General features: G+C 34.3%; 3 protein-coding genes and 1 pseudogene across 4 annotated transcripts; 1 reads left to right on the top strand and 3 right to left on the bottom strand.

Annotated features, from left to right (window-relative positions):
- Positions 1-3,713: 3,713 nt before the first annotated feature.
- LOC113767942 lies at positions 3,714-4,448 on the top strand. Its single transcript, XM_027312148.1, has one exon. It carries the CDS (start codon positions 3,714-3,716, stop codon positions 4,446-4,448), a length of 735 nt encoding a protein of 244 aa, XP_027167949.1.
- Positions 4,449-7,623: 3,175 nt separating this feature from the next.
- Positions 7,624-9,086, bottom strand: LOC113767622 (annotated as a pseudogene).
- A 365-nt stretch (positions 9,087-9,451) lies between these two features.
- Positions 9,452-12,434, bottom strand: LOC113767714 (succinate dehydrogenase assembly factor 2, mitochondrial). Of its 2 annotated transcripts, none has more exons than XM_027311892.1 (7): positions 12,146-12,434; positions 11,979-12,027; positions 10,976-11,093; positions 10,798-10,893; positions 10,564-10,678; positions 9,959-10,027; positions 9,452-9,872 (listed from the first exon to the last, which is right to left on the bottom strand). In XM_027311892.1, the coding sequence occupies exons 3-7, from the start codon at positions 11,080-11,082 to the stop codon at positions 9,726-9,728; spliced, it is 534 nt and encodes a 177-aa protein (XP_027167693.1). In that variant the 5' UTR covers positions 11,083-11,093; positions 11,979-12,027; positions 12,146-12,434; the 3' UTR covers positions 9,452-9,725. The 2 variants fall into 2 exon arrangements, with proteins under 2 accessions (XP_027167693.1, XP_027167692.1); XM_027311891.1 differs by having other exon boundaries at positions 10,564-10,690; positions 12,146-12,430.
- A 620-nt stretch (positions 12,435-13,054) lies between these two features.
- On the bottom strand, positions 13,055-16,946 carry LOC113768101 (carbonyl reductase [NADPH] 1-like). The gene is made up of 4 exons (XM_027312339.1): positions 16,676-16,946; positions 15,183-15,441; positions 14,756-14,950; positions 13,055-13,937 (listed from the first exon to the last, which is right to left on the bottom strand). Exons 1-4 carry the CDS (start codon positions 16,768-16,770, stop codon positions 13,542-13,544), a joined length of 945 nt encoding a protein of 314 aa, XP_027168140.1. The 5' UTR covers positions 16,771-16,946; the 3' UTR covers positions 13,055-13,541.
- Positions 16,947-20,631: the final 3,685 nt, after the last annotated feature.

Below are 20,631 nucleotides of genomic sequence, written 5' to 3'. Positions count from 1 at the left end.
GGAACCAGTTCAAAGATACTTGGGTGCAAGAACTGTTTTTAGGACCATCAAGTTGGCATGTCGTTGTGTCGTCCAATTTGACATAGAAGTTAATTTTGTCGTCCAATTTTTGTGTCGTTGTGTAATTTTTTTACATAGAAGTTATGCAAATTAAGGAGTAAAACTTGAGTCTCTTTCATTCTTTATGTGATGTACTCTTAATTTTTTGAATGCTTTAGCGTCTCATTAAAAATACATTAAAAACAAGTTAATTATGTTTTTGTTTCACAGAGAAAGAAAAACCTTTAAAGAAAAAAATTGCAAAGCTATGCAGGAGAAGAACTGTATAAGCTAAAGAGATTCTTTCTATTTCTTGGTATAGTTTTAGGAGAAAACTGAGTTTTATGTGTGAGTTAACAGATTAATTGTGTCAACCCATGGATTGACCTATTATGACCTATTTTATACAACTCATTTTTTACATCAATTATAGTGTCGTGTTTTCCATCCCGAATTTCCACCACTAATTGTATAATTCGGGCGAACAAGTAAAAGTTTTGACGGCTTTTTTTTCCCTTAGAATAGAGGTAAAATGATTACATGTTTTTAATAGCATTTTTCAAAATTTTTTCATAGTATAAGTGGAAGAATTAGAATTCGAAATTTCTCATTTACACTTACTTTTTCTGAATCACCTAACCCATACCAAAAAAGGTACTTCAGATGGTGAACATCATAATAGTACCCCCCAAAAAAAAATTTAGCTTGACACCAAAGTGGCGCAAATTTTTTTTTAAGCCATTATTATTTCCACGGGACCATTGGTAAAGGATTTTTTTGTTATACATTCATTTGTTAATGGCTACCGTATTTGGTTGATATAAATCTCAAGTGTATCTTTTCACCCATTCGTTCATGTAGTGTTATACTATTTGGTTGATGTAAATCTCAAGTGTATCATTTCACCCATTTTAGTGTTCAAGTTACATCAAATACTAATGTACACCAATCTAGTAGAAAAGTATACCAAATGATGTAAGACTAAAACCAACTTGACAAATATATAAAAGAAAGGATGTAACTTCTTAATCAGTGGAGAGTGCAAGTGCAGTGAAATTTTGATAAACAAATCTCATGGGGTATATGTCTTTTTGCAAATAATTAGTGATGGACAATATTCCAATTTATTGAGGCCACTTTTCACGTCCTAATATTCCTATTTGTTTAACATTATATAAAAGAACTAATAAAAACATCTCCATGGGTTTCCAAAATATGAGGCCAAAAATAAGCGCATTTTATCCAATTCAAATAATCACGAACAAAAGATAGAGGTGCATAAACACAACAAGTGGAGCGGATAACTTATTTCCCTTATAATTTGCTAGGTTTGTTGATGATGCAAAAACTTTTGAAAACTTTTAATATGGCTGAATATTTTGATTTGCAACTATTATTTGGAGTGATTGATGAAAAAGAATTGGTTATTGAGAGTATAAAGAACTTGAGACATAAATAAATAAATTAGCCTCAACCCCTGATTCATAAATTTTAGGTAATAAAACATGGAAAAATTGTTCAAAACATCCTTTACATTTTGCAAAATGACTTTTTTCGTTCTTCACTTTTAAAAGTATAATTTTACGTCCCTTATAAATTCACATTAGTTAAATTTGATCCTTACCTAGGTTTTCGACTAATTTTTTTATCGGAATCTATCAGCATGTGATCATTTTTAAAAAGCAAAAATGTCAAATCAAATTTTACATAATCCAATCCATAATCCCTCCCATTTCATAAAATAAATTTTTTCGTCCCTCACATTTCACAAAATAAATTTTTCTATTTCTCATATTTTACAAAATGAATTTTTTATCCCTCATTGATCATGTGTCCGAATAGTTTTTTTTAAACCTATGTATATATTTATTTAATTTCACCTAAATAATATGAATATCATGTAATATATCTCTATTTGATTTCTCCTTAATGTATTGTTCAGGTAAAATCAAATAGATATATACATGAGTTTAAAAAAATTGTTAGTTTTGTACTCATGTTTATTTCTTTTTACTCGAAAATTGAAAACAAAGAAGACATTTAATGCTAAACATTATTGAGTGTTTATATCGAATTAAATTGGGACAGAAAAATAAACAAAGGAAAAGTATGATAAAAAGAAGTGATTGGCACTTTGAAATCTTAAAACAATTACAATACAAATAATTCAACTGTTGGTCTTAAGAGTGTCGAGTAGAAATTTTCGATTTAAATTACAATTTGTTAGCATGACTATAGAATTCGAATTAGAACCCATTAATTAGATGATCTTATTGTACAACTCAATAAATGAATTATTACCACAAGAGAAATGGCCACAAACATTGAATAGGTTAACATCGTGAAACCAAATAGATATATACGTGAGTTTAAAACAAAATTGTTAGTTTTAAACTTATGTATATATCCATTGAATAGTATGTGTACAACTACAATTAGTCTGTTTATGTGAAATTAAATAGAAATATATTATATGCTATGCGTACTGTTAAGGTGAAATCAAATAGATATATACATAGGTTAAAAAAAATTATTCATACACATGGTCAATAAGGAATGAAAAAATTCATTTTGTGAAATGTGAGGGACTATGAATCTGATTATGTAAAATTTAATTTGATAATTTTATCCCTAAAAAATAATCACATGCAAGGTATGTGGTGAATTCCGACCAAAAACTAGTTGAAAACCTAGGTATTGACCAAATTTAACTAATGTGAATTTGTAAGGTACGTAAAATAAAAGTGAAGGACGAAAAAGTCATTCTATAAAATGTGAAGGACATTTTGAATAATTTTCTCATAAAACATTATAGGACATGATTATACTAGTTCATCAATTAATTATAACAATTAAGGTGTGCAATGTGCATGTCAATACGGGTATGGGCCTGAATTACACAAAATCAACCCCCTACCTCAACCCATATTATTTTATGCGGTATGCATTAAGATGTTAGATGGATACCAATGAAAAACACAATGAATTTGGATTGGATTTGACTAATCCCAACAATTTGACATGCATAGACTTATATTCGATTAAATCCATTTGCGTTTCTACGATTACCAAATGGAGATAATTTACATGTTGACTCCACGTTTGATATAATTTCTTCTTGATTTTTATTTTGTGAAAGAACCTAGTAAAAGATTGACCCACCAGTTGCCAAAATATGAGGCATAGGAAAAGGGATTTTCATCATTTTATAGGATCGATCTTTACCCATTAATTTCTTTGGGTCGACTTAGAACTCTATCTCACATCAATCTGTATTGCTAGAGAACCAAGCATATCTTTGGGTCGACTTAGAACTCTTATCTCTCTATTGCTAGAGAACCAAACATCGCCGAAACAGAAAGTTGATGCTGAAATGTACCACTAGTTGAGAACTTGAGACATAAATAAATAAATTAGCCTCAACTCCTGATTAATAAATTTCCATGTTAACAGAAAAAATGACAGAGAAAAATTGTGTATATAATATTTTTTATATAGGAATAAAATATCTATTTATACATAAAAATATTTGCTATTATACTAAGTAAATCTCCTATAATTATGCTACAATTATGCTAAACAAATCTACTATGATTATGTTATAAATATGCTAAACAAATCTCCTATAATCATGCTAACATTCCAATTGCCAAGTGCAAACATACTCAGTCAAGATGAGTTCTTCTGCACCATCTAAACATGGCTTCCGACAGGTTGTGGTTCCCATAGTTGATAATCGACAATTCATGGGTGCCGATCAAGTTGCCCCCAGACCCACCCAAGAATCCCCATGCGGTAGAATCTGTGCTATTGTTGCCTGCATAATCCTCGTGCTTCTATGTCCTGGATTGTTTGGATACACGATTGAACTGGTTAATAATTTCAAAGATCCCCGGTTTCAAGTAGAATCTTTCTCATTCTCTGCTCCCAAGCTTTCCACTAGGAGTGATAATATTAATGATATTCCAATAACAGCAAATTGGAGCATAGGGATCTCGATCACGAACCCGGCTAAGCACCATGCTGTCACTTTTGAAAATATTGAGGTATCAGTCTTGTACGATGCCACGAAGATTCTTTCCACGGAAACAATTGGAACATTTCGTGAAGCACCAATGGATGTGACGAGGTTTGTGGTGCATCCAAAAGCGTGGTTGGAAAGTTCAGTCGCGAGTGCCATTGCTAATGACTCAAGGGCTGATGGAGCTGTTGATTTTGATTTGAGGGTTTGGGCCAATTCAACCTATATTATGAAGATTACTCACAAGAGATATCATCTTGTTTTCGATGTTCATTGCAGGAACTTGAAAGTTGGATTTTCGTCTAATGCAACTGAAGGTGAGATGCTGCTCGGAGGATCAAAACAATGTCTGATCGCGGGCTATCTGGAGATGCATACATATAATTAACTATGGAGTCGACTATTCTATTTACATTTTGTATTTTGGCTTCTAATGGAGAATCTGATTTTTGATGATTGTTCAAGTAGATGAGGGATACTTGATTTGCATTTTCTGGATGTGATTCGCAAGTCAGTTTAGTCATTAGCCTTTGGTTTTTCGCAGTTATCTATTGTTCTCGTAATACATTTGCACTTATCTAACTATGGTTTTTCTTTCTTTTTTCCCCTTAATAACACGATAAAGTATATATGGCTGCCATTGTAAAGATATAGTATAACAAGATAAGGGTCCCATCTTTTGTTGTCCTCTGTCTAATGATAAAGAGATTTGAGCTACAATCTTGTTTATAATCTGTTTAAACTTATCCCTTCTTTTTTTCCACTGTTCTCCTCAGTCTTTTATCTCTTTCCTTTCTGGTGCTTAATTTCAATGTACATGAACATTACAGCTTAATTTCTATGGTCCAGTCCGGTTTTCAAAACAATGACTCGAAGAGAAAGTGCCATGCTGCCCTCATTTATTTTCCCAGCTAAAACTGAGAATCTGTTGAAAGGGTCGTGGTCGACCGAAATTGCTCTGGATTTGATAGCAACTACCAATCAAGAAAAAACAGCGGACTGCAGAGATAAAAGTGAAGAGGAACCGAGAAGCGAATAAAATTGTTTGGAGAAAGAGCGCTTTCAAGTGTGAAAATTAAGTAGGAAGGATCATGTATTAATACTAAATTCCGGGTCTTATTTGCAAACCTGAAAGAGATAGTTAAGCGGTCCTATGGTGGAAGAGAGCCTTCAAAATTTGGGGCTGTTCGTAAAAATTATTGGAGATTGCAAGGTACTTAGTTAAGAGCTTCTAGACTTAAATACTTTTTGGACCGGCTCACACTTGGAAATACTTATTGGACCGGCTCACAGTTGGGTAGCCCCGGTCTTCAAATACCTGATGGTTCAAATCGTGCTACATCATCTCGTCAAATGGTGTGGCACAATCTGAGTAATTGGATTTATAAAGACCAGGTCTACCCAAGTTTTGCCCTATTGGACCAGATACTTCGTAGCGATAATATTTTTCAAAATTAGGTTTGTTTTCTTCACATACTTAGGTAGGTGGACCTTTTTTTTTCACTCCTAAGGAAAAAATTTCTTGAAAAATGGACCTTGATTCCATAGGCTTTAATTTTCTCCCTCTTCATATAGGTCTCTGGTGTACAAAATTAACATATCAATTATGATACCTGAGATTCTTCTTAGCAATGGTCGCATCAATTTAAAGAGATATAATACTAGTCAATATTAATCAACCAACAGCTTTTTTCAATTTTGTATAGGATAAGCACACTAAAATGGTCTACCCACCGTAAAATTCTGACATTATCTCCACTTCTATTTTACTTGCACTTGTATTAGAAATTTAGAACACGATAAAAATCAAAACATGATAGGATTAGGAGCTTGTATTAACCCTAAATCAGATCCCATCTTTCCTGCGAGTTCAGGAAGTTCCCCCACTTGAAACAAAGAGTCATTAGCACACCTGAAATAAAATTCTTGTAACTAATGATGCCAATGTATTGTCCTTCTTTCTTTTGTGAGTTCCCCAATTCTAACGTAGTTTTAACTCACAAGATCATTGACAATGGGTTCTTCGGTTGCAGAAGATAAACACAGAAAAAACAATCTCTCCCAGCCTGTTGTTGCTCTCTCACAGAATTATTCATCAGCTCTAGAAAATATTAAACCCCTCCAATCCCCAGCCTGCAGTGTCCACGAACGTTCCACTAGTTGTAACCATGCTTACATGTACCAAAGACTTCGTCCAAGAGATGATCACCCCACTACTCCTTGTTGGATGGTCATCATATCTGGAGTAATTTTTTGTTTAGCAATTTACGTTGTACTCGTAAAAGGGGTTTATAACACGATCGAGCACCCCCAGATTCGAGTTGATTCTGTCCTACTATCTCCTACAAATGTATCTAGTAATAATCAAACGACAGGAAATTGGAGTATAGGAATCCTGATAAGGAATCCTTGTAAACATGTTTCTGTCGTTTTCGAAAATCTTGAGGTATCAATTTTTTACAAAAATACTGAGTTTCTGTCCAAGGCAATCGTTGGTCAACAATTTCGTCAAGAACCCGGAAGACAGACGAGGCTAATTGTACAACCAAAGACGTGGTTGCAAGGAGATGGACATTCTGTCGCGACTGCGATTGCTGATGATGATGGAATCGCAGAGGGAGTCGTTGATGTTGATCTGAAAATTCAGGCCAACTCAACCTACTTGCATTGGGGTATAGGGGGTGGCAAAGAGAATAGGATCTTCCATTCTCTTTGCAAAGATTTGAAGGTTGCATTTTCTTCAAGCACAACAGACGGAAATATGCTCCGAGGATCTAAAAAGTGTTCGGCCAGTTGATAAATCCGTAGAATCCAGGAGGAAAATCTAGTTTGTCATAGAAGTGATAGTACTTCATTTGCACTTTCTATTAAATAACTAAATATGTACAATTTGTCAGCTTAGTGAATGTCCTTCAGCAGCTTATTATTATTGTTTACATAACTCTTTTAAGTGCAGTTTTCTTTCTCCTCCTCTTCACAAACAAGGTATGGCATTTGCATGTATCTAAATAAAGATGGTAAGATAGCGACACCATCCTGAATGTGCCTAAGATTGTTCAGTATAGCACCTCCTATGCATCTGGGGATAGCTTAACTCTTATGGTTCATATTTTGTTTCAAGGATGACGATTGGGGAACTCGCTCAAACTCAAAACTTATCTCGAGTTTCTTGATTTGCTAGCTACCCATACCATACGCTGACTATACCCTCATTAACATGTATAACAGGTTACATGAATCTTGACTATTCTTGTAATTTGGTCAAAGAAGATAATGAAATAGTAAACAAAAAATAAAAAGGGTACCATATTTCTAAAATTTAAACACCACTTTCAAGTCTTTAAACTTTCCAGTTGCAAACAAACTTCCATTTGACCCACAGCTTGGACGTGGGTTGGTGACTGAGATGAAGTTTCTCCATCGGATTATGCAACGCAGATTCAGCAAGGATGTGGTTTGCATGTTTTATGCTAATGCTGCAGAGGGGACTATGCTATTGCTAGGAGGGCCAACTCAGTGTGCAACTATATAATAAAGAAAAACTGGTAACACAATTTCTATACTTATTTTTGCTTTCCCTGTCCTGGAATTTGATTCCAGAATTGCTAAGTTTCATTTCACTTCCAAGTCTTTGGTTTGCTTGCGATAAAGAAATGTTTACTAGTTTGATAACCAGAAAGGGAAAACGGAGATACCCGAGAAGAAAGGACTAAAAATCATCCAGCTGCATTGATAATTACTTGCAATAAAAAGACATTAATTCACATACTTATAAGTTTTCCTCCCTTCATCAGATTTGCACGAGAAACAGGACCACCCAAAGTATCAAGCACAGGTTTTGTTTCCTCTACGGCCTCCGTGAAGCAGTATACAGGAGCTTGCCACTCGGGGTCTTCAAGGACACTACCAACCTCAAATGTCATCACATGTGCTACCATTCCTACAGCAATTTCGACCACCACACATATAACAACTATATAAAACAAAAAAGGTGCAAAATTCCAAGATGTTGAGACACCTTAAAACTGGAGCAACAGATGCTTGTGTATAACCTTTCTAATTTTAACTAATATTTACATGAATTCCACGCGGCTACATTAAATGCTTGTGCATTCCTAGACTAATGAATGATCATGCGCGCATTACGAGCATCTGAAGCATTAATCTCCCCAAAACCAGGTCCACACGAGTTTATCCCTTTGGGGGGGGGGGGGGGAGGGTGGGGGTGGTGGAACCCAAGGGAAGAAATGCAACAGTTTTTCAAGGTTAGAAATATGACCGTCACCAATTCAGATTTTATGCAAAGCTAGACTAATAATAAATTAATAACACATCTTACAAGCTTCATTGATACAGAATTAAGAAGAATAACAAAAGTCAATTTACCTGTGAAGAAAGCCCAATAAACAGGTCTTTTGGTGACACATCCTCATAGTACCAAATGAAATCAACCTTCTCCCACACATTACAGAGAAAACCGTCCATGTATTTCTGACCAAGATATGTTGCACCATCGAGCCAATTTGGTCTTAGAATTCCCACTGGGAAATGCAATACTCTGCATTCTTTGTTTGGAGTCCAAGGTGTAAATGTAAGAGGTGCCATTGTCCCATTCCAAATCATAAAGAAGCTTTCCCAGCTGGTACTGAATGATGTTGAAGTTTCTGCCTCCTGGCCAGTCATACCACAGGTCAACCTTTTGTAGAGATCCCTTACTGTTATTCACGAAAAGAATTGAGTGGAATTGTTCTGGCCATGGGACTGGAATTGGGTCTGTAGATTCTGAGGCAATCAAGGAAAAGCAGAGGGAGGATTCAGAGAGAAGAGTGGTCAAGAAGTAGTAGAAGATGAACTTGTTAGGAGAGAGCTTAGGCATTTTCTTCCCCCCCCTTCTCTGTCTCGGACGTCAGTTTTCTACTGAACTTCAAAGAGTCCGTAGACTGGAATGTGCAACGGTCAGGGTCCTCAGGGAGAGTAGGAAAAGGAAGAGGTAAGAAAGGGGCTTTAATGTTGATAAGGTTTTTCTCGTCTTGTGTAAATAATTCGCTTGCGTTCTTTTATGTGGGCCACAAAGGGGAGTCTATTTCGGTTCGTCCATTTTTGACACACTGTTTGTCCGCATCCTCTGCTTTCTTCGTTTAATGCAGCAAAAGAAACATGGGATGCACCAGGGCAGGTAAATTATCAGTTATTTATGCTTAAGCATCAATGGCTTCCCTGACAAAAGTAGGGATGGACGCATACCGATGTTTCAACTTGCCTACTTCCGAGATGTCCAAACTCTTTTTTCTTGCTCAAAAGTGGCTCTGCATCGCAGCAGTTTTGGGTAGGTAACTTGAGAAAATTCTCCCGTCACTCGTGTAAGTAAAACTTTTCAATGGAACGAGTGGCTGGCTAACTTATTTCACACCCACAATACAAATTGCTGCATCACGTAGAAGACGATAAAGGCAGAGCTTGTCATGGAAGGCTGTCAAGTTTTGTAGTTATTACAGCATGTGTTTCAAATCTAATACAGTCTCCCTCATGCACAGCCTTATCACAAAGTAAAAAACACAGTACTAATAACATGATTTATTTTAGGTAAATATATTCTAGTGTCGCTCTATGCTACAGCCGGCATGACAGAGAACGGCAACAGCTGACCCTTCAGGATCAAATATCGTTACTGATTCCCCACCACTGGGCCATCACGTCCTTTCTTGAAATCATCCCACCCCCTCACCCATGGCTGCCCAGGAGTTGCTCTTGTCTCTGGAGAAGCATGGCTGTTCAGATTGTTCATTACCCTTTTCTGCACATCAGCAAAAACCTGCAACCACAGTTTTAGTGCGTCAGAGTGCAATAAATGGTATTAAAGAATAAAACCAAAACAAACAACTTTCAGTTTTAACTCACAGGATTCATTCTTACTGCCTCTGGAGGTTGCCCCTGACCAGTCAACCACTTCCATAAGTCCGGATTTTCCTGCCAATACATATGGAAACAACAATGAAGAGGGGAGCATAGTCAACTAAATCAAGTAAAAGTGGCTATCCAAAACCATAAAAAAAAATATATATATAGTATTAATTTGAGCCAGACGAATCAATTATCAGTGCTTTGTCTGTCAGAGACCAGAAGCTCAAGAAAGATGAGCACGTAATTAAAATGGCAGAAACTGTAAATCCTGGGCCAGGTCAGACATTACGTGTCTCATAAGACGGAAACCTAAACTGACGTGTGCTATCATGCATACCATATATGCTGAGCAACATTTGCGATATCCTAGTATGAAACAGCCAAGTCATCCAGTGGCAGGATGAACAGTTCAGACGAGTCAAACCAATAAGATATCCAGACCAACAAAATGCCACCTTATAACAAACATGAAAACTAGAAGACGAGGCTTAATACAACTTAATTTCAATCAAATGGTGAAGGGCCTGTAAAGTTCCAATCATTTGAGGAAAAGTGAGATTGAACGGTTGAGAAGCAGAAAAGTCAAGGACAAACGAAGATACCAAGTCAAGGACATGAACAAGGGCTTTAATTCCATTTTCATCCATAGAATGAATATGATCTTCAACCCATCTCCCCAAAATCAAATCCAGCTCCAGGAACCCTCTTTGTCTGCTCCTGTAGAGCAGCCTAAAATTTAGCAAAGAGTATCAGTGAAGCTGGACTACACAAAAGAAAAATCAAATGGTAAAAAGGGCAAAATAAACAAAAGGTATAATCAATACACAACAGAATACCTATTAAACAACCGCCTCTTGCTTTCTTCATTGGAAAGATCAATATTCAGGGCCTGATTTGAAGAATAAAAACATGGCAATGAACCAAGAATTGGCCTAAAAGAGCAGAAACAAAAATGATCAAATAAAAAGTAAGCATATAAATATAGATAAAACAATATTGTATGAGGTCTCTAACCTGTAAATATTGTGAGAGGACATTGTGGAGGTGGCAACTGAGGTCTGATTCGAGGAATTAAGAATGCGAGGAATGGTGAAAAGAAGAGCCCTTCTCAAATTTGCCATCTTGGTAAAGGCTGCATATTGGCATGTCCAATTTTCAGAACTAAATTAGAAATCAGATGCTATATCAAGTTATTGTATGATTTAAAAACGACACCCACTAATTCCCATCATTTGGCAAATAGTACTTCTAGTTCCAGATTTCCGTGTATGGGTCACAATAGACTGCTGATCTTGAGAACCCTAGAGAACTGGAATTAGATGCAACAACTTCCATTTCTAAATCTACATCTAACCTAATCTGCATTTTTTGTTTCACTCAATTCTGGATTAGAGTTGCATCAAACCAAATATCATCATATAGCACTATCATTTACATTATTAAAAAGCATTCCTTTCTAAACTCCTTTCACATACAAATCATACAAGCTGCAAATTTGCTTCCAAACCTACTGCAGCTAAAAGGAGCCTATATGAAGTATCCTTTTCCTTCCCATTCAGTTAGTAGATTTACACAATAAACTCATCTAAGCTCAAATTCGCAATAAACAACTATGACAAATTACAAAGATTTCTAAATTATCCCCTCTACAGAATTTTCCTTCTAGGCTATTGTAAATGAATGCTACCAGAAGCCCAAAATTAATATGTAAATCACAACATCAAAATGAACTGAAAAAGAAAAACTTGTACAGTAAAGATCATTGCTTTACTATCAAGAATAGAAACCAATCTCAACAAAACTCAAAATTTAATAAGGAGAGAGAGAGAGTGTGTGTGTGTGTGTGTGTGGAAAATACAACAAAATGGACAGAACAATCATATCAGTTTAGAACCTCCAACTCCGGCAGGATTCTAAAACTCATCGCGATATTCAAAAATTCAACCGGTAAAATCAAGACATGGATGGTGGTTGATGGAAAGAGGGAACAAAACCGTAATTTCTTGTATGAAATTACCTCAGACGACGGGACTTTGAAAATGTTGCAATGCTTGGGGTTCCCAAATCTTCATCCAAAAAAAAAAAAAAATCAATGACAAAAAGCTTCAAAAAAAGGGTCAGAAATATAATCCTAGGCCTAACAACCAACTACTAACCAAAAATTGGAAAGGAGTTTAAACTTACATCTTGGGCCTCCGTGTAGAACCTTCTGCTTGAGGTTCTAAAGCAAGAGAAGTCAGGGAGTAGATGATTAATTTCTGTAATTCTCTGAATCTGGAGGAAATTGGAATTGGGTTCTTACCTACTGCTCTTTTGATTTGAAGAATAAAGAATTCTAAGTTTTGGGATGCTATTAACGATTACCGATGGAAATTGGGATTTTTTTTTGTTTTTATTTATTTTGCATCGTACATGCGGTGCTAGCGTGGCTTTGTAATGTCCAGTCCGCCTGGTTTCCCGGGAAAAGGCGCAAATTCCTCTCGCAGCTCACTCAATTGCTCATTCGAGCTGAAGCTATCAAACTTTAAATTAATGTATTCGACTCAAAAGTTTGTGAGCTTTGCAAAATTTTCACATACGCATGTATATTTGATAGTGAAATTATAAAAGTCTTTATTACTATTATTATTAAAGAATTTGAGCTCGACTCAAGTTTAAATTCATTTTATTTTCTTGAGTGAGTTCGAGCTCTTTAAAATTTTCTTGAGTGAGTTTAAATATAATATTCGTCAAATTCGAGCCGAGTCAAAATTGAATTCGATGTTATTGACTCGACTTATTGCTATCTCTGGTGATTATTATATTAAATTATTTTTTTAATCAAGAGTGTTTTTACAAGAATATATTGGTTCAAAGGGACATTAATTGTTAATAGATGTTAGAAAAAACTTAAATTGCTTTCTGTGGTGCATGCCTGTGCCTGTTGATGATTTAACAGGAGAAGAAATGACAATGGGTAGTAAAAGTACAATGGTGATCTATTGAGTAGATCAACTCAATGCATCATTTTTAACTCCAATTTTGAATGGCAATACTTTTTTTTTTTATCAAATTTCCTTCCTCCTAATATACCAACCAAGAAATTACGCATAATTTAACTGTAACATGGTGAGCACATATTATATCACTGGTCAAATATTCCAGAGAAAACAGGCGAAAAAAAAAACATTCATAGTGAGGATACACTATTCGAACCTCGAGAATTTGCTATTGCGTTTACTTGTTGAGCTGATTGGTTTCTAAAGTAAAACATGGGCAAAGGAAAAGAAACTTGCACAACTGAAAAGAAACCTATTGGTGCTAGATTAAAATTGTCTTGCATTTCCTTCGGCTCTTGCCTCCATCCATCGCCATGTTGCCTGAGTTAGGTTGGTATGCGACCAAAAATCTCTATGACAGCCCAGTAGATTCTTTACTCCAACAGCTAGCTAAGTTGGAAACACTGCAGTTTCAAAGGCAAATCCTAGCACAAGACTCTGAACGTATATATTTTCCTTCTGTTGTTTCTGGTTACGCATGGTCTTGGCCAAATACAAAGTAGACTGTAACTCAAATTCAACAACAATAGTCAATCACAAGTTTAGAAATTGATTTCACGTCTCTCTGCAAAAAACTTGCCGTTTACAGACAGCTCAGGGAGTAGTGCAAGCCAAACTGCTGTATCAGCCCCATCTTCAGGAGGAATATGCCCAGCCCAGCCAGTCATGGCAGTCTTAACCCATCCTGGGCAATAGCAATTGATGTATATTTTATGACCCTCAGGCCGATCGGACAGAATTCTCGCCATTAGCCTTGTGTAGGCATTAACTGCTAGCTTTGACAACGAGTAGTCTGTATATACCTGCGGCCATCCGCCAGATTCCCAAGTACCATCTTTGACTTGTTCCAAAAATTTGTTCATAGTGCCATCAATTAATTCCTCAGACAACGAGTCCACATCTTCCAGTTGCGCTCTCAACGTAATATTTCCAATTCTCTAGCAGAAAATAAGCAAACAATTTGAATGTTTGATGCAGGAAAATGTATTTGTAAATTAGAAAATCAAGAATAATGTGACTAAAAAGAAGGTGATCTCATAGAATTCTCACACGATTTCTCAACTCAAAGGATTTATTCCACAATCTCTTGTGGTTATTTACTGCTACCATGTGTAAGTATTTAACCACTTGATTGGTGGATTATCCAGAATTGCACAGATTGCCAAGGAACTCATATCAAGAAGCAGACTAAGCTGCTTTACTTGATAATGAATGAAATAGAGAACAGCAATCTTTTTTTTTTTCCTTCCTGCAGGGGTTTTGGGGGTTGAAGTCAAATGGAAGGGAAACATAACTTTAGGCTACAGTAACAACAGAAAAACATTAAGAAATACATATTCTAACAAAAAACACAAGTCCTAGATTATGTGAGAAGACACACAGAATGAAAAGGATTCCAATTTCCTATTTAAGTTTAGAACAGCAGAAAAAGAAGCACATATGCTTTGCCACTACTTGTGGAGGAATATACCTTCCAACAAGTATCACAATTATCATTGTGCATGCTACAGGTACCTCTGTTATTTTGGCCTTAAACATTACATTCATCAAAGCAAAACAAATAGATGTTTTTGGGACCAAAATCATTCCCTGGATCCCAAAGAGGTACGTACGTAACCCAAATTTATTTATTACGGATAGCACAATTACCCAATCAAACAAGTTAACAGGTAAGAAACAAAAGTTCAAGACAGATTTCAGAAAACATGAAAGCAATACAAATAGAAATACATGGAAGTATCAAAGTATTACTTACATTTCGTCGGCCGTTTAACCTTCCCAAACGTGAGGTGACACTAACAATACGAGCACCTGAAGCTGAAGGCCTAAGTAATGGAATCATAGCTTTAATCATGCTTTTGGTGCCAAAGTAGTTTGTCTCAATAACCTTTTCAGCATGTTCAACTGAGTTTTCTGACCCAATATTGATATTAATTCCTGCATTGTTTACCTACAAATTCACATTAACAACTGAAAAGTAGCTTAGCTTCAATCAGAGAGGATATGACAACAGTAAGGTAGAGTGAGAACGCTTTAATAGATAATCAGCCTTCTTCTTATCTATAATCCCTTATTTTCTTTTCTTCTTTCTCTTTTCTTTCCTCCCTGCATCCTTGATGAAATTAATATGTCACATGCAACAATTTTAGCATAAGTACGTATTGAAATGGGTTCCATCATACCAGTATATCCAAGCCGCCATAATTTTGTTGTATCCATTCAGTAAATGTCTCAATTGATGAAGGATTCACTATGTCCAATTGATGAAAGACCACATTTAGACCCCCTTCTTGCAAGACCTTTGCTGCCTCTTCACCAACACCAGTCTCTCGTGATGTGAGAATGACGGTCAATCCATGCATTGCAAGTTGGTGTGCAATCTCAAAACCAATTCCCCGATTGGCACCCGTAACCACAGCAACAGTGTCAGAAGACCACCATCTGAAATACCAACAACATTTACAGATCTTATGTTCAAAGCTTTTTTCTCTAAGAAATGTATTTTCCGATGTTGTAATTTGTCTATAGTTCCACACACACTCACGGAAGTTGTTGCAAGTGAGGAATAGGCCTAACTAGATAAATTATGCTAAAGGATAACTTAATAGAGGACCTGATACTGTGATCAAGAAAAACACTTCTGTTCATTAAAACGTCACAAATTAATAGTGGCTTTATCCAATGATAACATAGTAATGGAGTTAGTTTAGTGGAGTTCATGCACTTAATAAGTGAACTGAAATCTACTCCCAGATTCGTGGATAGGAAGTCTGTGTTTTTAACTACTTCAGAATTATCTAGGATTTGATTCTCTTTATTAAATTGTTCAAATTTACAAATAGTTTAACACATCTCATGTACAAGTCAGATTCATAAGCAATGGACATGAGACATATCGATGAACAAACACTTTATCCATGGAAAATAGAAAGTATTAAATGAGTTAAACAGCTGCCTGTATATTCTAGCCATGTCTATAGCCAAAATGCGACCATGTAAAAACATAGTCAATGACATATGACTAATTTCATAATCTTTAAATATCCTTCCAGTGAAGGACAGGAGATTAGCATACCTCTACTAATTCAAAAGAAAACTGGCATTTCATGCATACATAATTATTCAAGCCATAATTTAGAGGCTAAAATGGGTGAATCAAACTATGCTTTTAAGTGCAATAATTCCAGCATTAACCTTACTGCGTCTAAATACCGTGGCATTCATCCAACCCTACAAAAGTTCCCATTTGACACCCTCAAATCCTCATTCAAACTGCATTATCCTAAAATCTCGCCAACCGCTCTTAATAAGATATGCATTAGATTGAAACAATGAGCTAATCAATTATAAATCTCAACCTAAAGAGAACGCACCGAGAACAACAGAAGATAAAAGGAAAGAGAAAATAGAATACCATGTTCAACCTTAATCCTAATGCTTTTGTAATGTATGAAATGCTGCAATATGCAATCAGCATGCATATCAGAAGGAACCCATTATCGAAATCCAAGTAAATTTACATCCTCAATCAAGCAGATAAAGAAAATTAACCCGTTTTAGCGAACAGATTATGTAATTTCAAGGGCATACAGATTTACAACGATTAATTATTCAGGATTTCTAACAGATACATGAAAGCAGAAGAAATTGCTCCAAGAGTAACTAAAAGAATTACCTTTGATGATCGGAATAGGGAATGGTGCGGAGAAGAGAGATCTCTTGGCGCCTCATTTCTCTTTTCTCCCTTGCCCTTTCTTTTTTATCCATCATTGTAATTCTGGATTCAAGGCTCTGGGCTGTTGGGATTCGTTTGCTCTAGCTTTTCACTCAATTTTTCTTTCTTTAAACTTGTGTTTCTTTTCCTTTTCGTCTCAGATTTTCTTTTTTTCCCTTGGATTGAGATAGAAATGGAGGAGTGCATAAAAGAACAGAAGCTGCGGTTTTTGTTCCCGGCATATTGGGAGCAGACCCTTAGACTCCGCCTCTTTCTTAAACAGCCAACAACTGCCTCGTCATTCTCCTACTTGGTCAATCTTCAATTCTTCATAATCTTTTGGGATAATTTCAGAAACGTCCCTTGAGGTTTTTAACAATTTCATTTAGCTCCCTCAAGGTTTTTAAAATTATACATACCTCCATAATTATTTAAAATGACAATACTACCCTTAAATATTTTAATGAAATTCCCTTGTTTGGTATGCTTATATTTAGAATGACTTTTAAAATTATTTTTTCATTCTTTGTCCTTCTTATTCCTTTTTATTTTAATTTTTTATCAATAAAATTGTAGAACTACTACTATTATCTCTATTTTCTATTGTAACAAAATGTTGAACTAGTGATTTTTTGGATGAGTTAACTTTATACGTAATCCAATGTTTTTTGCTAATCTTTGTTTTCTATTTTTTGGTATTAAAATTAACAATAAATAAAAAATAAATAGCCCAAAATTACTATTAAATTATGATAATTTCACTACTCAAAAAATTCAACTTTAAATTCATTATTTTGACTTTTTCTTTTCATTTTTTTAAATCTAAATCCATAATAAAATACTATCAAAATTATCCTATCATAGTGAGAAATTTATTATTATTACAGTTGCTTATCAAATAGTAGGTATGGACATAAAAATTTTGACACATTTTCCTTATAATTATCTAGATAATCTTATAATTGTATAGGAAAATAAATTAAAAACTCACTACACAAGGGCATTTTTGGGTATTCATTTAAAAATTTGACTAAGTCAATATTATTTTAAAATTTTATTACTAAAACTATCAAATCAAGGGAGGTAGGTGTAATTTTTTAAATCTCAGGGGAGCACAGTGAAATTGTCAAAAATCTCATGGGAGGTTTCTGAAATTATCCCTAATCTTTTTGTTCTATAGATTTCTAGCCTTCTAGGGCTCTTCTTTTTTTTTGGATAAAATAAAATTTCTTGAGGCCCTTTGATAACGAAATTTAATGTGACATTGAATTGATTAAGCACCACTACTTTGTATACAAACATTCAAGTAAAACTCTACTTACTAATTTGTTGAAACTAGCATTTTGACCCATGATGTGCACGGACTTATATTTTAGTTCAAAATAATAATACATATTTATATATTGTAATATAGGATAAAATATATGACAAAGGCTAAAAAATTATACTAAATTTATAATATAGATTACAGTTTATAACCATATATCAAAATTTATAATATAAAAAACATAAATTAGGATTGATTTATTTTCCACGATTTTAGAAAAAAAAAATTTCTCCTATTTTGTAGCCCTAAAATTGTTAAGTGCTTGTAAACTAATGCTTTTCATATATTTTAATATAGATTAAAAAAATCTTTGTAAGCTGTGTTTCTAGAGTTTTTAGAATTATTGAAAACTATTATCATTTTCATTCTCATTTTCAGTTCGCTATCCATTGTCTCATATGACCTTCACACATTCAATCACAGTGCAATTCCTCCTTTCATTTTTTTATCACCTTTGTCATACTCCACAATTTCTTTCTTTCTTTCCCTTTTTCTCCGCCCAACTTTGTAGTTCACTTTCATTTTTCGACCTTTTCCGCTCTTAGTATTCCATTCCTCTCTCCTCTAACTTCCTACCCCTAATTTTTCACGTCTTTTTCTTCATCATTCTTCCAAACCCTTAGACAGCCCCTCCAACCTCCATCCCTCACGCCCCAACATCCTCCAATTCCTTTTCCCTTATTTCTCTCTCCTTCTTCCATTTGGCCAAACCAGAATAAAGTAATATTACAATTTTTCATTTAAGATATATTATGCTATACAAAATCTATAGTTTTCTCTTATATGCTTATGAGAATTATATGTACATATATGTATATACTATGTTGTGTTCGTGTTGGAATTTTCTTTTTTGAATAATAGTAATTATGATTGGCATTTTCCATCTCTATTGGCCCGAGAGTCTTAATTTCTCTATTTTTTTAAATTGAAAACATAATTTAACATATTGTCAATGTTACACTACTATAAAGTAAATTTGGCGAGTAAAATATAAAAATGAAAATTCAATACAAAAGTATAAAAAAATGCCAAATTTAGTTATTTTTCATATTAATTTTGACTTGGCCACACACAAAAATATTGAATTAAATTATTTCAAAATTTCAAAAGAAAAATTTTGTGATTCATTTCATATTCAACCTCCAAATTGAGGGGTTAAACTTTGAAGTAAAAGAAAAATTTCCATAACTTGTAATTTGGTTTTACATTTTAAAATGTACTTATATATGTACTTTCAAAATAAAATTGGAAAGATAAAATTTGAAACAAAAGAAAAACATAACTTGCAATTTGGTTTAACATTTTGCAATATATTTAATTTTACCCCTCATAATATGAAAATCATATAAAATTGAAAATTGAACACAATGGTTGCAAGCATTGGCATCTAAAAATGCAAACGAAAAACTGATAATATCTTACAATACCCCTAACTATTACACACACACATATAGCAGTTACATATTTACATATGAAGAAAACAAAAAGAATACACAAAATAATGAATAAGCATCAAATTTGGATAAGATATGTACAAATTCAGTAGATGCAGTTTATGGTCAAATGTTCTATATTTTTCCACGTTGAAATGCCAATATGACTTTGTTTTTTATTTAGCGATTTCATAATTTAAACTTCACGAATAGTACCATTCTTGAATTTTTAAATCTATGACTAATGAATATTATTTCCTTTTTGTTTTTTTATATAATTTACCATTTTAGTTAAAATTACTAAGTTGAAGGGTAAAATATTGTTATTTACTTTTTTACTTTTAATAGGTGTGGTAATGTTTCCTTTTTATTAACCCTTATATTAATAGTTTTCAAACCAAATTCCTATATAAGTGGAATATCTTCTTACATTTTAAATTCAAAAGGTATGAAAAGGATATATAATAGTTAAAAATTTTCAAAATTCTATATAAAAAAAATGAGGAGTTGGAAGCATTTGTACTTAACCATGCTACAAACTCCTTGTCTAATTTATATAGATATAGATGTTATACCAAAACTCATTCAATTACTATATGCAAAAAAAATTATTTAGAACACACGTTTCTATTCACATGTGCATGCATATTTTCACACACACATGCATGTGCACACATTCTTTTCTATTCACGTGTGTATTCATATCGTCTTTCTCTCTCATGCATTTTTTTTTCCTTCTCTCGTTTATAAAACACATATTCTCTCTCACTATATAACACATTTAAGTAAACAACGTACACTTATAAGCAATTTTTCATACTCTAACCACATAAAATAAGAGTTATTTCCTGGGTTTTTTCTTCCTGTTTTTGTGCAAGCCAATAAAATAAGTGAAAGAGCGCTAAAAGATTGTACTCCATAAAAAAAACAAAATTGTGATCAGAATGATCAATAAATCACTCCAACGAAATAAAGGGTGATTCATAAATAGTTGACAAATGTGTTTAGGCTTTTTAATGTCTTTTGGGACAAGTAAGCCAGGCCCATCCGATTGAAGTAGACTTCTTATCAATTCTCCCATGTTGTGCCCACATGCAAAAAGATTCATGGGCCAGCAGCGCTTAACGTAGTCAATTCGATCATGCAAAATAAAGAAC

Source organism: Coffea eugenioides, chromosome 4 (assembly GCF_003713205.1).
Source record: "Coffea eugenioides isolate CCC68of chromosome 4, Ceug_1.0, whole genome shotgun sequence".
Lineage (NCBI taxonomy): Eukaryota > Viridiplantae > Streptophyta > Magnoliopsida > Gentianales > Rubiaceae > Coffea > Coffea eugenioides.
Note: the sequence above shows the minus strand (reverse complement) of the source record. Positions and strands in the feature narration are given on the sequence as shown.

Excerpts from the sequence above, each read along its gene's own strand:
- LOC113767714 (XM_027311891.1), bottom strand. The coding sequence starts at position 11,082 with ATGGCAAATTTGAGAAGGGCTCTTCTTTTCACCATTCCTCGCATTCTT. Across the intron at positions 10,691-10,797 it reads AAGAGGCGGTTGTTTAATAG|GCTGCTCTACAGGAGCAGAC; the intron begins GTATTCTGTTGT and ends GCTAAATTTTAG. Across the intron at positions 10,028-10,563 it reads TTGTTCATGTCCTTGACTTG|GAAAATCCGGACTTATGGAA; the intron begins GTATCTTCGTTT and ends ATGTATTGGCAG.
- LOC113767942 (XM_027312148.1), top strand. The coding sequence starts at position 3,714 with ATGAGTTCTTCTGCACCATCTAAACATGGCTTCCGACAGGTTGTGGTT.
- LOC113768101 (XM_027312339.1), bottom strand. The coding sequence starts at position 16,770 with ATGATGGATAAAAAAGAAAGGGCAAGGGAGAAAAGAGAAATGAGGCGC. Across the intron at positions 14,951-15,182 it reads ATGGCGGCTTGGATATACTG|GTAAACAATGCAGGAATTAA; the intron begins GTATGATGGAAC and ends GTGAATTTGTAG. Across the intron at positions 13,938-14,755 it reads GGTTAAACGGCCGACGAAAT|AGAATTGGAAATATTACGTT; the intron begins GTAAGTAATACT and ends ATTTTCTGCTAG.